This window comes from Ornithorhynchus anatinus, chromosome 5 (assembly GCF_004115215.2).
Source record: "Ornithorhynchus anatinus isolate Pmale09 chromosome 5, mOrnAna1.pri.v4, whole genome shotgun sequence".
Lineage (NCBI taxonomy): Eukaryota > Metazoa > Chordata > Mammalia > Monotremata > Ornithorhynchidae > Ornithorhynchus > Ornithorhynchus anatinus.
Window position 1 is genome coordinate 108,427,009 of NC_041732.1, and position 14,646 is coordinate 108,441,654.

Sequence of the window (14,646 nt, forward strand, 5' to 3'; positions counted from 1 at the left end):
TTTCCCCTGAGCCACGCTGCTTCCCATAGGTAAGGTAGGACAGGGCAGGGGTAGGGCAAGGGTAGGGCAGGGGTAGGGCAGGGGTAGGGCAAGGACAGAGCAGGGGCTGGGCGGGGGCAGAGCAGGGGCAGGGCAGGGGTAGGGCAGAGCAGAGTAGGTCGGACAAGGCGGGGCCAGAGGTCGGACGGGCGGAGCAGAGGTAGGTAGGATAGGGGAAGAGCACAGCAGGGGGAGAGCAAAGGTAGGGTAGGGGCAGGGGCAGAGCAGGGGCAAGGCAGAGGTAGGAGAGGGGCAGGAGTAGAGCAGGGCAGGGCGTAGGTAGGGTAGGGGGCAGGGGTAGATCAGGGCAGGGCAGGGGCAGGAACAAGGGCAGAGGTTTTCTGTTAGAGGTGAGAGGATTGATGATAAACGAGCAGGCAGGGGGAGTGTGAATCCCTTCCTCCCGTCCCTTCTCTCCCTCCATTTCCTCCCCAGGTCCCCTCCCCCGGTGCCCTCCCCCCTGTGCCCTCCATTCATTCATCATTACTTTGCGCGGAGCACTGTACTAAGCGCTTGGGATGTACAATTCCCGGGTCGGGGTCCCTCGAGGAGGCGCAGCTCCCGCGGCCGGGAAGAGCGCAGCCCGGCCTTCCGCTGCCCCTTCCCGCACCCTTCCCCCCCGGCACCCCCTCCCGCACCCCCCGCACTCCCTGACTCTCCGCTCCCGCGCCTTCTGTCCCGCAGCCGCATCCCGGACCGGACCGCACCGGACCGGACCAGGCCCCGCCGCCGCCCCGACGGTGCCCTGAGAGCCCCGCTCCTCCTCACCCCACACCACCGTCGCTGCCACCCCCTCTCCCTGACCCCCTTTCCCCGACCCCCTCTCCCTGACCCCTGGTAGTGACCCCTTCTCTCTGACCCCCTCTCCCTGACCCCCTTTCCTTGACCCCCGGGACTGACCCCCTCCGTCTGACCCCCTCTCCCTGACCCCCCTCTCCCTGACCCCCCGGCCTGCCCCCCAGGCCCGGGCTTGAGGGCCGGGGATGGAGCCGCTGCCGGAGAGAGGCTTCGGAGGAGGAAGCGGAGAGTCCGGCCTGCCCCCAAGGACCATTCTCACCTAGAGAGCCGGGCCCGCCCCCAGAAACCCCCGGCACCCCAGATCCCCGGGCCCCCCGGGCCCCCCGGGCCCCCAGACCCCCGGGCCCCCCGGACCCCGCCCCATGCCAGCACGGGGTCTCCCCTTGTGACCGCCTGGGGCCCGGCCCGGCTTAGGCGTCCGCAGATGGCCCTCCCCTAAGGGAATCGGGGGGCGGGACCCCCCCACCCACATCCCCAACCCCAACCTTCTCGCTGCCCCCGTCTCTGGACCGGGGGGTTCTGCCCCCGCGGCCCCCACGACCCCAGCCCCACGCACCCGGGGACGCCCCTTCTCAGACTTTCCTCCCCTCTCCCCCAGCATCCCGAGGCACCCCCGGTATAGATCCGGTCTCCGACTCTCCCCCGTCCCCATCTCCGCCCCCCGACCCCGGGCCACCACGGGAAGGATGGAGCTGATGCCCAGGAATGCCTCCGAGTGCCCCAACTGCACCCATGCCCCGGGGGCAGCCCCCTTGCCCCCCGTGAGCGTCCCAAAGGCGGTCCTCCTGGGGGTGATCCTGGGGGGCCTGATCCTCTTCGGGGTCCTGGGCAACATCCTGGTGATCCTGTCGGTGGCCTGCCACCGGCACCTGCAGAGCGTCACCCACTACTACATCGCCAACCTGGCCGTGGCCGACCTGCTCCTCACGTCCACCGTGCTGCCCTTCTCGGCCGTCTTCGAGATCCTGGGCTACTGGGCCTTCGGGCGCGTCTTCTGCACCATCTGGGCGGCGGTGGACGTGCTCTGCTGCACGGCCTCCATCATGGGCCTGTGCGTCATCTCCGTGGACCGCTACATCGGGGTCAGCTACCCGCTGCGCTACCCGGCCATCGTGACCGAGCGGCGGGGCCTGTTGGCGCTGCTCAGCGTCTGGGCCCTGGCCCTGGTCATCTCCATCTGCCCGCTGTTCGGCTGGAGGCAGCCGGCCCCCAAGGACGAGACCGTCTGCCACATCAACCAGGAACCGGGCTACGTGCTCTTCTCAGCCCTGGGTTCCTTCTACGTGCCGCTGGCCATCATCCTGGCCATGTACTGCCGCGTCTACGTGGTGGCCAGGAGGGAGAGCAGGGGCCTCCGCACCGGCCTGAAGACAGACAAGTCCGACTCGGAGCAGGTCACCCTCCGGATCCACCGCAGAAACGTGCCTGAGGCCCGGGGCCCCGGCTCCAAGGGCAAGGCCCACTTCTCCCTGCGCCTCCTCAAGTTCTCCCGCGAGAAGAAAGCGGCCAAGACCCTGGGCATAGTCGTGGGCTGTTTCGTCCTCTGCTGGCTCCCCTTCTTCCTGGTGATGCCCATCGGTGAGTGTGCCCTCCGCTGTCGCCGATTCCCCTGGGCGGGATGGGGAAGGGGTGGGCGCCTCCAGCTCCGGGCCTGGTTCGACCGGCCCGTATCGGGCCAGAAGGCAGCTGGGCCAGGTGGCCGGTCAGAGCCAAAGTTCCATCCATCCATCCGCCCGTCCATCCGTCCGCCCATTGAGAGTTGCAACCGGGTAACTGCAGACTGCGAGCTCCTCGAGGGCTGGGATCCTATGCACCAACTCTATTGTGCTGTGCTCTCCCGGTCGCTTAGGACAGTGGTCTACGCCCAGGAAGCACTCACTGATTGAACGGGTGAGTTAGGGTGCGGAGCACTGTACCCAGCGCTTGGGAGAGAGCGGGGCATAGAGGGTTGTGAGTGCCCAAGAGCTTAGGTGGTGCCAAAGTGCTGAAGTGGCGGTCGGGTGGGGTGGGAATAAAGTGGGGATAGGTGAGAGAGGGCAGAGGGCACTACTGCCCAGGTTCCCCCTGGAAAAGGAGCCCAAAGACCTTCCGAGATTGCATTTCATATGAATTTCCACTCCGTTCCATGGAAGCCTGGGCCTTGGGGGGCTCATAGCCCGTCTGCCTGCCGGCCTGCAGAAACTCTCCATCCCTGAGCAGAAGGGCAACCTTAACAGTGGTCTCTCTGTAACTGCCATCCTCTTTCCTCTTCTACCCTGGAAGGCTGAAGATTTTTGAGCCGCACTTGACATTTTTATCTGAATCTGGTAAACGGCTGTTCAAATCGCTCTTTATCTGGTCGGGTGGTTCCGTGGTATTATTTGCTGATTACGGCCAACCTGGTGTGAAGAAGAACAATCAGATACTTTTTGCCTGTGCTCTTTCTGTTTTCTGGAATCCGGGAGGGTATGGGAAGGATTGCAAAGTCTTAGTAGGGAGAGGAATGATGAATCCAATCCTTTCCGAACTTTGAAAGACCCTCAGATTTAGACATTTAAATAATCTTTCACATGAGAAATGCTTACTCCATTTCGATGATGATATAACAAGTATGGAATTTGTTAAGCGCTTACTCTCTGCCAAGCTCTGTACTGAGCGCCGAGGTAATGTGTTAAGACTAACCCTGCTGGTGTCTTCACTAGTGCCCCGTCGATGTTCCTTATTTCTTTCTATCTGGGAGTAAACGTTGGAAATGATAAATACCGGAGGGTTGAAAAGACCAATTTTTCCAGAGGCTAAATAAGTGTCCGTCCAAACTAATCCCTGGCATCAGAAAGTGGATTCATTTAGGGGAGTCCAGGTACATCCCAAAAACCTCGAAAAAGCCCAAAAACCTCGAAAAAGATCCAAAAATAGTGGGTCTTTTGTCCTCTACTGACTTGAATCTTTAGATGCTTGCTCCCCTGCCAGCAGCTGCAAGCAGTCTGGAGGAGAAAGAGCCGTTGGAAGCCTATATTTCCAACATCTGGGGTCAGATTTTAGCTGCCTAATCATGTGTTGTGTACAACGTCTCCTTGGCCAGCTCTCAGAACTACTTGTACTGCCGGTATTATTGACAGAACTGCCAGAGATCTCGCCCTGGCCTCCTCATCCATCCATCAATCAATAGCATTTTATTGAGTGCTTACTGTGTGCGGAGCACCAAACAAAGCACTTGGGAGAGTACCCTGCACACAGCAAGGGCTCGGTAAATATGAATGACTGCTTTTCTGATTGATTACAATATAGGAGAGTTGATAGACAGGTTCCCTGCCCATACCCAGCCTACCGACTAGAGGGTCTTCCCTCTAGGATCACTTACAACTTTTGGGAAGGCTTCGAGACAGCCCCAGCTCTCTTGGCCACCATCTGCTTACCCGTCGCCACTCTTCCTCACTGGAAGTAGGGCCAGGAAGAACTGGAATTCCGGGGGCGGCGGGGGGGCTCTTTAGAGAGGGAACTCTTGACTTTGGAACCAGCGACCAGCTACGAGGGCTCAGTTCCCCTCGAGGGCAGTGACTCTGGCGTAGGTGTGGACTGGGGCCTGGGAGGGGAGGGTCCCCTACAATGAGTGAGGTAATATGGTATTGGTTAAGCACTTATTACTTATCAGGCACTGTTCTGAGCGCTGGGGTAGATACAAACTAATCAGGTTGGACACAATCCCTGTCCCACGTGGGGCTCACAGTCGGGGAAGCAGCTTGGCCTAGTGGATAGAGACGGGGCCTGGGAGTCAGAAGGACCTCGTTTCTGATTCCAGTTCCACCACTTGTCTGCTGTGTGGCTTTGGGCAAGTCACTTCACTTCTCTGTGCCTCGGTTACCTCATCTTTAAAATGAGCATTAAGATTTGAGCCCCATGTGGGACAGGGTCTGTGTCCAACCTGATTAGTTGGTATCTACCCCAGAGCTTCGAACAGAGATAGACACATAATAAGCACCTAACAACTACCATCATTATTATTATTATTTCCTCCCCATTTTACAGACGAGGTAACTGAGACACAGAGAAGTGACTTGCCTAAGGTCACCCGGCAGCTACGTGGCAGAGCCGGAATTAGACCCAGGTCCTTCTGAGTCCCAAGCCCGTGCTCTATCCACTAGGCCAAGGTGGATACCTACCTGTCCAGGAGAGCACCTTCCCAGCCCCAAATCTCTCCTTTAGAAGACAGGGAGTCTCAATTTGGCTCCCTGGCAGCCTAACAGGGACTTTCTCGATTCCTTAAGAATAGTGCTGACCCACGGAAGTGGGAGGGAGCATCTAGGGAAACGTGCCGAGATTTGTCATTATCAGTCAATAGAATGTATTGAGTGTCACTGTGTTCAGGGCACAGTGTCTTTATAACTGTTATTATTGAGATATTTCAGCTCTCTCCTTGCGTCCCCCATCCGTCTTACTGCCTACACCGCCCTGCCTGCCCTGCAGGACTGGCAGCTATGGATTTCCAAGTGTTTTGGAGGTGAGGGCCTGGCCCAGAGCAAAATATGGATGCAACAATTAGCAGCATGGTCTAGTGGATAGAGCCCGGGCCTAGGAGTCAGCAGGTCCCGGGATCTAATTCCGACTCCACCACTTGTCAGCTGTGTGATGTTGGGCAAGCGTCCCCCTCCTCCTGAACACGTCTACACGGAGGTCCCAGGACCCCTTTCCCATCTTTTGTAAGGGGTAGCAGCATGGCTCAGTGGAAAGAGCACAGGCTTGGGAGTCATAGGTCATGAGTTCGAATCCCGGCTCTGCCACTTGTCAGCTGCGTGACTGTGGGCAAGTCACTTAATTTCTCTGTTCCTCAGTTACCCCATCTGGAAAATGGGGATTAAGACTGTGAGCCTCACGTGGGACAACCTGATTACCCTGTATCTACCCCAGCGCTTAGACCAGTGCTCTGCACATAGTAAGCACTTAACAAATACCAACATTATTATTATTATTAAGTCACTCAACTTCCCTCAGTTCTTTCATCTGGAAAATGGGGATTAAGAATGTGACCCTTGTGGGACAGGGACTGTGTCCAACCTGATTTGCTTGTATCCACCCCTGTGCTTAGTACAGTGCCTGGCACATAGTAAGCATTTAACAAATATCACAATTCTTATTAACTCATATTTTTATTACAATTCATCCTTCATGGGGTTGCAGCTGGTCCCTCTCACCCAGTGGGGAAGTAACAATAATAATCACGGTATTCATTAAGTGCTTACTATGTGCCAGGCACTGTATTAATCACTGGGATGGATACAAACAAATCGGGATGGACACGGTCCCTGTCCCAGGTCAGGCACACGGTCTCAATCCCCATTTTACAGATGAGAAACAGTGTGACTCAGTGGAAAGTGGAGAGGAGAAAGGCAGGAGTTGGTGGTCAAAGGGAGGGAGCACTGGGTGGGATGGGAAGGAGGAGTGGAGAGACGACAGGGAGAGAGGGCTGATACAGGTCTCCCAGGCACATCTGTCTGTCCTCAGGAGGACACTGAGCCAGCCTGCTCCTCCGGCCCCTGGGCTGGAAGAGAACTTACTAGGAAAAAACAAATACAGCGACGATGGGCAGTGAAACGGCCCAGCAATGAAACGGCCCAGTCATGTACTCCTAACGTCTGGAGCCGGCACGTTCGTAAGCGTGAACATCTCTCCCAAGGCTTTGTGCTTCTGTACATCTTCCTGACGTTACTCTGCTTGGTGCGGCCTCCCTATCGAGCCCAGGCCTCAAGTTCAGCGGCGAGATGGAGGCAAGGGGAGGTGGGTGGGGGGAGGGAAGGAGGGGCAGAAACCCACTGGCAGGGCCCCCCGGCCGCAGGCACGAAGCCGAGGGGTGGCGGTGATGTTGGCTTCTGGCCTCCGGCGGGCCCAGACGCTAAAGGCCGTGGGCCAGGGAGCCCCAAAGAGACGGGTTTGAATTTGAAAAGGGGAAAGGGGAAGGCTTCCCCTCAGCGTCTTGGCCGGAATGCTAAGTGAAAGAGATGTCAGCAGCCCATGCCCATAAAGGGTTCGGGACAGAACAGCGCACACATTTTTCTTGAGCTTCCCACATTTAGCCGATCGCCAGACCGCGCGGTGACCATTTAAAAACCTGCCCGTCTCGGAGCCAACCATGTGACGAGGATCCCTTTTAAGGGAAACTTTGTCCTCCAGCCGGTCCTGCCGATGTGGGGGCTAGCTTTCCGTGGGGCAGGGCCGCCCACTGTCCCCACAAAGGCCCCGGGCCCACTCTCTGCTTCACGGAGAGACGATCAAAAGGCCTTAACCTCCTGGAAAGCGACCGGGGTGAACCAGTGACCTTTGCAGATTGGGTCTTCTGGCACTGCCAACTGGGGAGGGTCCAAGGAGCAAAGCTCTGGTGTTCGGATCCTCAAAATTCAACCCTTCCTCCCTCCCCGCCCAAAAGTGAGATGCCAACTTTGAGCCCCAAGTCACCAACTCAACACATCCTAGAGCTTTGGGTGGGTGGCCTTGAGGGCAGGGATCGTGTCTACTTCATTCTCCCCGACACTCAGTCTGCTGCTCTGTACACAGTAGACAGTCAACTCCTCGAGGACGAGGATCGTGTATATTAACTCTACTGGACTTACTCAAATGCTCGGCACAGTGCTCTGCACAACACTGTAGATTGTAAACTCCTCCAGGACAGGGGTAGTACTACTAACTGTACTGTACTCTCCCAATCAATCACTGTACTGTACTCTCCCAATCAATCCATTATTCAACCAATGATATTTATTGTGTTTACTCTATGCAGAGCACTTTACTAAGTGCTTGGTAGAATATGAAAGATTTAGTTGGTACACCCTCAAAGAGCTTCCAAGCGAAGTAGTGTGGCCTAATGGAAAGAGCAAGGGCCTGGGGAGTCAGAGGACCTGAGTTCTAATCCTGCCTCTGCTAATTGCCTGCTATAATACTTTTGGCAAGACTTAATTTTTCTAAGCCTCAGTTCCCTCACTTGAAAATGGGGACCTGTTCTCCCTCCTACTTAGACTATGTGGGACCTGAAGAGCTTATATTCACCCCAGTGCTAAGTACTCTGCTTGACACATACTAAGCTCTTAACAAATACTAAAAGTATTGTGATTGTTATTCCAGTCCAGGGGGAAGACAGGTGCTTTAGCACAGCGTTGAGCACACGTTAAGTGCTCAGTCAATCCCACTGTTTTTTTGGCTGATGAGGTAGCAGAAAAACACAGAATCCACCAGCAACAGACTCCATCCCAGGCTTGCTGATTCCCTTCTGCCTCCCAGAATCCCCACCTCAGGGCTGGCGGGCTAATTGGCTCCCATGAGTAATGGTGGGAAGGCCGCCGCTCCCAGAGAGGAGGGGGAGGCTTTGTCCCGGCCTGGGCTTGTTTCCACAGGTTCATGAGGGCCCCGCTCTCCACTACCTGCTGGGAGCACACAGGCAGTCTCTGCTCAGGGGGGCCTAAGGTACCTAGTGGGGTCACCTAGGAGCCCCCAAAAGGGAGTGTCACCCTGGAGCTGCCAGGACTGGGCTGGGCGGTTTCTCCGATGGCTCGTTTCCCCCTTGGCCACCGAGCCATTGGGTTGCAGGTAATTCCTAGAAAGGGGAGAGACTTTAGGCCGTGCAATCTGCTTCCCTCTATCTTCTCAACATTTAGGGCAGTGTGTGGTGCAAACTGCCTAGTGCATATATCTGCCACATGTCTGCTGTGTGATCTTGGGCCAAGTCACTTAACTTCTTTGGGCTTCAGTTATCTCAGCGGCAAAATGGGAATTGAGGCTTTGAGCCCCATGTGGGACAGGAACTGTGTCCAATCTCAATTTGCTTGTATCCACCCCAGTGCTTAGAACAGTGCCTGGCACATAGGAAGCACTTAACAAATACCATTATTATTATTATTGTCATTATTATAGTATTCGACCTATCATTTATTCAGCACTTGCTGTGTGCATACTAAGCACTGGGACAATATAGTCACAGAGTTGGAAGGCTATATTCCCTGTCCATCAGAAATTTATAGTCTACCGTGGGAGAAAGACTTTTAAATAAATTACAGATATGTACATAAGTTCTGTGGGGCTGAGGGTGGAGTGAATATCAAATGCTTGTCCTCCTATTCCTTGAACATTTGTCGTTTGCATTCAGAGAAGGCACCGCTGATAGGAAAGTTCACTTGAGTGTTCAAGTGTGGATGAAAAAGCCAAGGTGGAGCCCTCAGTTCTGGCCCCACAGTGCACACAGAAATGTAGTCCATTTAGTACATTGTCTTTACCAAGACAAGAAGGTAAAAGAGAAACAGCATCAGGCACTGAAACATTAAGCATGGTAACAGCTGTTTCTCTTTTACCTTCTTGTCTTCTGTCCTTTATGAAGCTTTTGTTCAAAGCCTGTCTTCTGTTTGCTCTGGCACTGCAGATATCCAGCTCGCCAGTCGCAGTTTACTGAGGAGCCGGGTTTGGTGAGGCAGATGATTTTTAAGAACCCCTTTTCTAGACCCCCATCCTTATTCTATCCCTACATCCTGCCTCTGCCCTGGAACGCCCTCCCTCCTCAGATCTGACAAATAATTGCTCTCCCCACCTTCAAAGCCTTATTGAAGGTCCATCTCCTCCAAAAGGCCATCCCTGACTATGTCCTTTTTTCCTTTTCTTCAACTCCCTTCTGCATCGACCTGACATTCATTCACTGAGAAGCAGCGTGGCTCAGTGGAAAGAGCCCGGGCTTGGGAGTCAGAGGTCATGGGTTCGTATTCCAGCTCTGCCACTTGTCAGCTGTGTGGCTGTGGGCAAGTCACTTCACTTCTCGGTGCCTCAGTTACCTCATCTGTAAAATGGAGATTAAAACTGGGAGCCCCAAGTGGGACAACCTGATCACCTTGTATCCCCCAGTGCTTAGAACAGTGCTTTGCACATAGTAAGCACTTAACAAATACCACCATTTATTTATTTATTTTATCCTCCCTCCCAGCCCCATGGCACTTATGTAAATATCTGTAATATATTTATTAATATTAACGTCTATCTCCCCCTTTAGCTCCTTGAGGTCAGGAAATGTGACAGTTATACTGTTGTACTCTCCCAAGTGCTCAGTACAGTACTCTGCACACAGTAAATGCTCAATAAATACAATTGAATGACTGACTATGCAGAAGAAGCAGGACACTTTGAAAGTGTTTGACCCCCCCCCAGGCTCTGCTGAGCGGCCCCGTTCCCCCTTTAATGACCAATATTCTGGGCCATCTTCTCAGGGGGGCCAATTTGAGGGCAGATATGAGCCTCCCACTGACAGTAGGACCCTTTGTGAGGGGGAGCCCCATATAGCACAGGGACTGTATCCAATCTGATTCCCTTGGAGCTACCCCACCACTTATACAGGTTTTATATAAACCTGTATATATAAAGCGCTTATTCAAAGCGCTCAATCAATACCACCATTATTATTTGCACTTAAATTGTTTTTCATTAACAACAATAATAATAATGTTGGTATTTGTTAAGCGCTTACTATGTGCCGAGTACTGTCCTAAGTGTTGGGGTAGACATAGGGTAATCAGGTTGTCCCACGTGAGGCTCACCGTCTGAATTCCCATTTTACCGATGAGGTAACTGAGGCACCGAGAAGTTAAGTCACACAGTTGACAGGTGGTGGATCTGGGATTAGAACCTATGACCTCTGACTCCTAAACCCGGGCTCCTTCCACTGAGCCATGCTGCTTCTGGTTTGCACAAAGCCATCCACATCCTCTCACCCAATCCCTCAGGAGCCAACAGCACACCTTGAGAGGTGGATAGTCAAGATATGGGTGCAGTTAACCTAAGGGATATCATTACTGTGGACCACCCACCCTCTGCCTTTGCCCCCCCACTCCACCTTGAGAAGAGGCAGTTGTTCTGGGATGCAGGCCACGGCTTGCCTCTGGTCAGTCTCAGCTCCACACCTATAAGCCATAAGGCAGGCCTGAGGAATCCCAGGCCCACTGTTTGGCCATCGCAGTATCTGCCTTTCCATCACAGTGTCTGTAAATAATAATAATAATAGTAATGTTGGTATTTGTTAAGTGCTTACTATGTGCAAAGCACTGTTCTAAGCACTGGGGGGATACAAGATGATCAGGTTGTCCCACGTGGGGCTCACAGTTTTAATCCCCATTTTACAGATGAGATAACTGAGGCACAGAGAAGTGAAGTGACTTACCCAAAGTCACACATCTGGCAAGCTGCAGAGCTGGGATTAGAACCCATGTCCTCTGACTCCCAAGCCCGGGCTCTTTCCACTGAACCACGCTGCTTCTCAATGTCTGCCTGTCTGTCATAATGTCTATCCATCACAGTGTCTGCCAGTCCATCACAGTGTCTTTCCATCGCAATGTCTGCCTGCCCATCATAGTATCTATTTATCCATTTAGGTGTCTGCCTGTCCACTACAGTGTCTATCCATCACACCCCATAACGATTTGCACCCTAATCGAACAATCAACAGTATTTATTGAACATCTACTGTGTGCAGGGCATTGTACTAAGTGCTTAGGAGAGGGCAATGGAATTTATAAACACGGTCCCTACCCTCAAAGAGCTTACCCTCAACTGTGTGCAGAGCACTGCACTGAGCAGCTGAGAGAGTACAATAGAGTCAGTGGACATGATCCCTGCACTCAAGGAGCTTACCATTAATTGGGTACACAGCACTGTACTAAGAACTTGGGAAAGGACAATAGAATTAGTAAAAGTGGCCCCCGCCCTCCAGGAGCTGATAGTTGAGCGGGTTTGTAGCCATTATGGCAGAGGTGGAGACGACATCCTAGGCAGATTGAGAAGAGAAAGCTGCGAGGCCAGCTGGAAGGTTCCCTCTCTCTGCCCTGGGTAGGTGTCTAGTTGGTGACCACTAGAAGTGAGATGCCGGCTCCATCATGCTTTCTTCAGCTTGAGCCCAGCTGGCCCACGAGCTTGTCCGGCGTTTCCAGCCATTAGCTTACTCCCCACCCCATCCTCCCCCACCCCCAGCGACTGAAGTGACCTTGAGGGGGAAGCGCTCGGTTATGGTTAGTGTGGTTCCAATTTCCGGTCTGATGGGACGGGATGGAGGGGAGCAGAAGTTAACTATGGTGTGCCTGAGGTCTGAGAAGAAGGCAAAGTGTGGCTCTCATCAGGAAAGTTACTTAAGTTCTCTGTGCCTCGTCTGCAAAATGGGGATTTAGTGCCTGTCCTCCCACCTACTGAGACTGTAGGTATTAGTTTGTATCTACCCCAGCACTTAGTGCAGTGCTCAGCACATAGTAATCATTTACCGAAGACTACAATTATGACTATTATTATTGTTATTGTTATTATCGACATCATCATTATCATGACCACAGTCACCAGGGCAGAGATTTGGCTGGTGATATAGTTCCTCCTGTAATCTCTCCCAAGAGCTGCGTGCGGGACAACAGCAGAATTTGGGGGCACGGCTGATCTGTGCCAGAGCCCGCTGAGCTGGACTCCCCACTGTCCCCCAACAACAAGACAGTAGAAGATGCTGTCCCCAGCCACGCTGAAGGGACTCCTGGCTCTCCAGGTTTTGAGAGTAAAATAGTTCCTAAATATTATTCCAGCAACTCTGAATGGTATTAACCAGCTTATTGTAATGGTCCTGGTTTATCTTGGCAAAGGGAGAGTGATTGAAATCATTATCTTCACAGCCAAACACCAGAGAAAGGCTTGATTCTTTTCTACCATTTTTGCTGAAGAGGGATTCCATTCTAAGATTGCCGGGAGACTGGGACATCAGCCCTGCTGCTGATCCTGCCCCTGGTACTACCTTACTGTGCCCTACTGTAGGACTGGAGTCCTGGGCTCTGAGCCATCGGTCAATCAATTAATCAATCGTATTTATTGCGCACTTGTCAGCTGTGTGACTTTGGGCAAGTCACTTAACTTCTCTGGGCCTCAGTTACCCCATCTGTAGAATGGGGATTAAGACGGTGAGCCTCACGTGGGACAACCTGATCACCTTGTATCCTCCCCAACACTTAGAACAGTGCTTTGCACATGTAAGTGCTTAACAAATCCATCATTATTATTATTACTGAGTGTTTACTGTGTACAGAGCAGTCTTCTCCCACTCCTCTCTGCATTGCTCTTACACTTGAATTTGCAACCATTTATTCGCCTCACACTCAGCCCCACAGCACTTATATGCATTTGCATAATTTATTTCTATTACTGTCTACTCCCCCTCTAGACCGTAAGCTCCTTTTGGGCAGGGAACATGTCTACCAACTCTGTTATATTGTACATACCCAAGTGCTTAGAACAGTGGTCTGCACAACAGTAAGCACTCAATAAATACAACAGATTGATGGACTATACTAAGTGCTTGGGAGAGTACAGTATAGTAGGGTCTGTAGACGTGTTCCCTGTCCACAGGGAGTTTACAGCCTAGAGGGATGTCATCCTGGTGAGAGGAACAATAGAGCCTGGACCTGGGAGTCAGAAGAACATGGGTTCTAATCCAACTCCCTCATTTGTCTGCTACGTGACCTTGGGCAATTTCCCTCACTTCTGTGTGCCTCAGTTCCCTCATATGTAAAATGGGAATTAAGATTGTAAACCCCATGTGGGACAGAGACTGTGTACAACCTATTTGGTTTCTACCCCAGCATTTAAAATCTACCTCAGCATTTAGAACAGTGCCTGGAACATAGGAAGGGCTTAACAAATGCCATTAAAAAAAAAATTCCCATCCATTCCCCTTCCTCCCCTAGTCCTCAGGGCGAGCGTGTATTGACACAGAGGTTGCTGGGAGCCTCTCTTCTCTTTCCAACCCTTTACCTACCCCAGCGCTTAGAATAGTGCTCTGCACATAGTAAGCGCTTAACAAATACCAACACTATTCTCACCTGCTGGTTTGACAACCTTCAGTATTGTATCGTACTCTCCCAAGCGCTTAGTACAGTGCTTTGAACACAGTAAACGCTCCATAAGTATGACTGAATGAATGAATCCCAAGATAGCTTGAATCGGCCCTGCCCTCCCTGGTTGTGCAGGTTCAGGGATCTCTGATCCCGGTCAACACACAGGTTCCAGGAGAAGCTACTTCCATGTTATCCAGAACACCAGCGGAAAATGATTCCTGCTCTTAACCCAAAGGTGAGAGCGGGAAGTCAGCGGGGACTCCGAGGTCTAGTGGCCAGATGAGTCTGGACAGGTTGTATGTGGGACCCCATGGGGTCTAAAAATTATAATTAATAACTGTGCTAATTTACTACACACCGAGACCTAAACTAATTGTTGGGAGATTCAATGCAAACAGTTCAGCTAGAGTCCCTGTCTGGTAAGGGACTCACAGTCTGAGATGGAGGGAGAATGGGGATTGAATACCCATTTTGCCGAGGACAAAACTGAGTCCCAGCAAGGTGAACTGAATTGTCCAAGCCCACACAGCAGGATAAAGGCAGAGCCAGAATTAGAATTGAAGTCTCCGAACTGCCAGTCCTGCTTCTCACACTGATGCTCTAGTGGTCGGAAGAGTCTGGACAGAGGATCGGGGCTAGGGACCATGCGATTTAGGGTTCGGAAGAGTCTGGACTGAGGACTGTAGGTCTGGGGACTGAGGAGTCTAGTGGCCGGAGGAGTCTGGACTGAGAATTGTGGGTCTGGGGACCGTGGGGTCTATTGGCCAGAGGAGTCATCTTGCCCCCTCCTACCTTACCTCGCTACTCTCCTACTACAACCCAGGCCACAGACCTAATTCCTCTAATGCCACCCTACTCACCGTAGCTCGATCTCATCCATCTTGATGCTGACCTCTCGCCCACATCCTACCTCTGGCTTGAAACGCCCTTCTTCCTTGAATCCAAAAGACGATGA

General features: G+C 52.7%; 1 protein-coding gene across 1 annotated transcript in view; it reads left to right on the forward strand.

The window, feature by feature from the left end:
- The first annotated feature begins 1,394 nt into the window (after nucleotides 1-1,394).
- ADRA1A (adrenoceptor alpha 1A) overlaps nucleotides 1,395-14,646 on the forward strand; it is an 84,661-nt gene continuing 71,409 nt past the window's right edge. Inside the window, exon 1 of the mRNA XM_029064387.2 lies at nucleotides 1,395-2,415. Within this exon, the coding sequence (XP_028920220.1) occupies nucleotides 1,524-2,415 (892 nt within the window). The 5' untranslated portion in view covers nucleotides 1,395-1,523. The remainder of the gene's footprint in view (nucleotides 2,416-14,646) is intronic.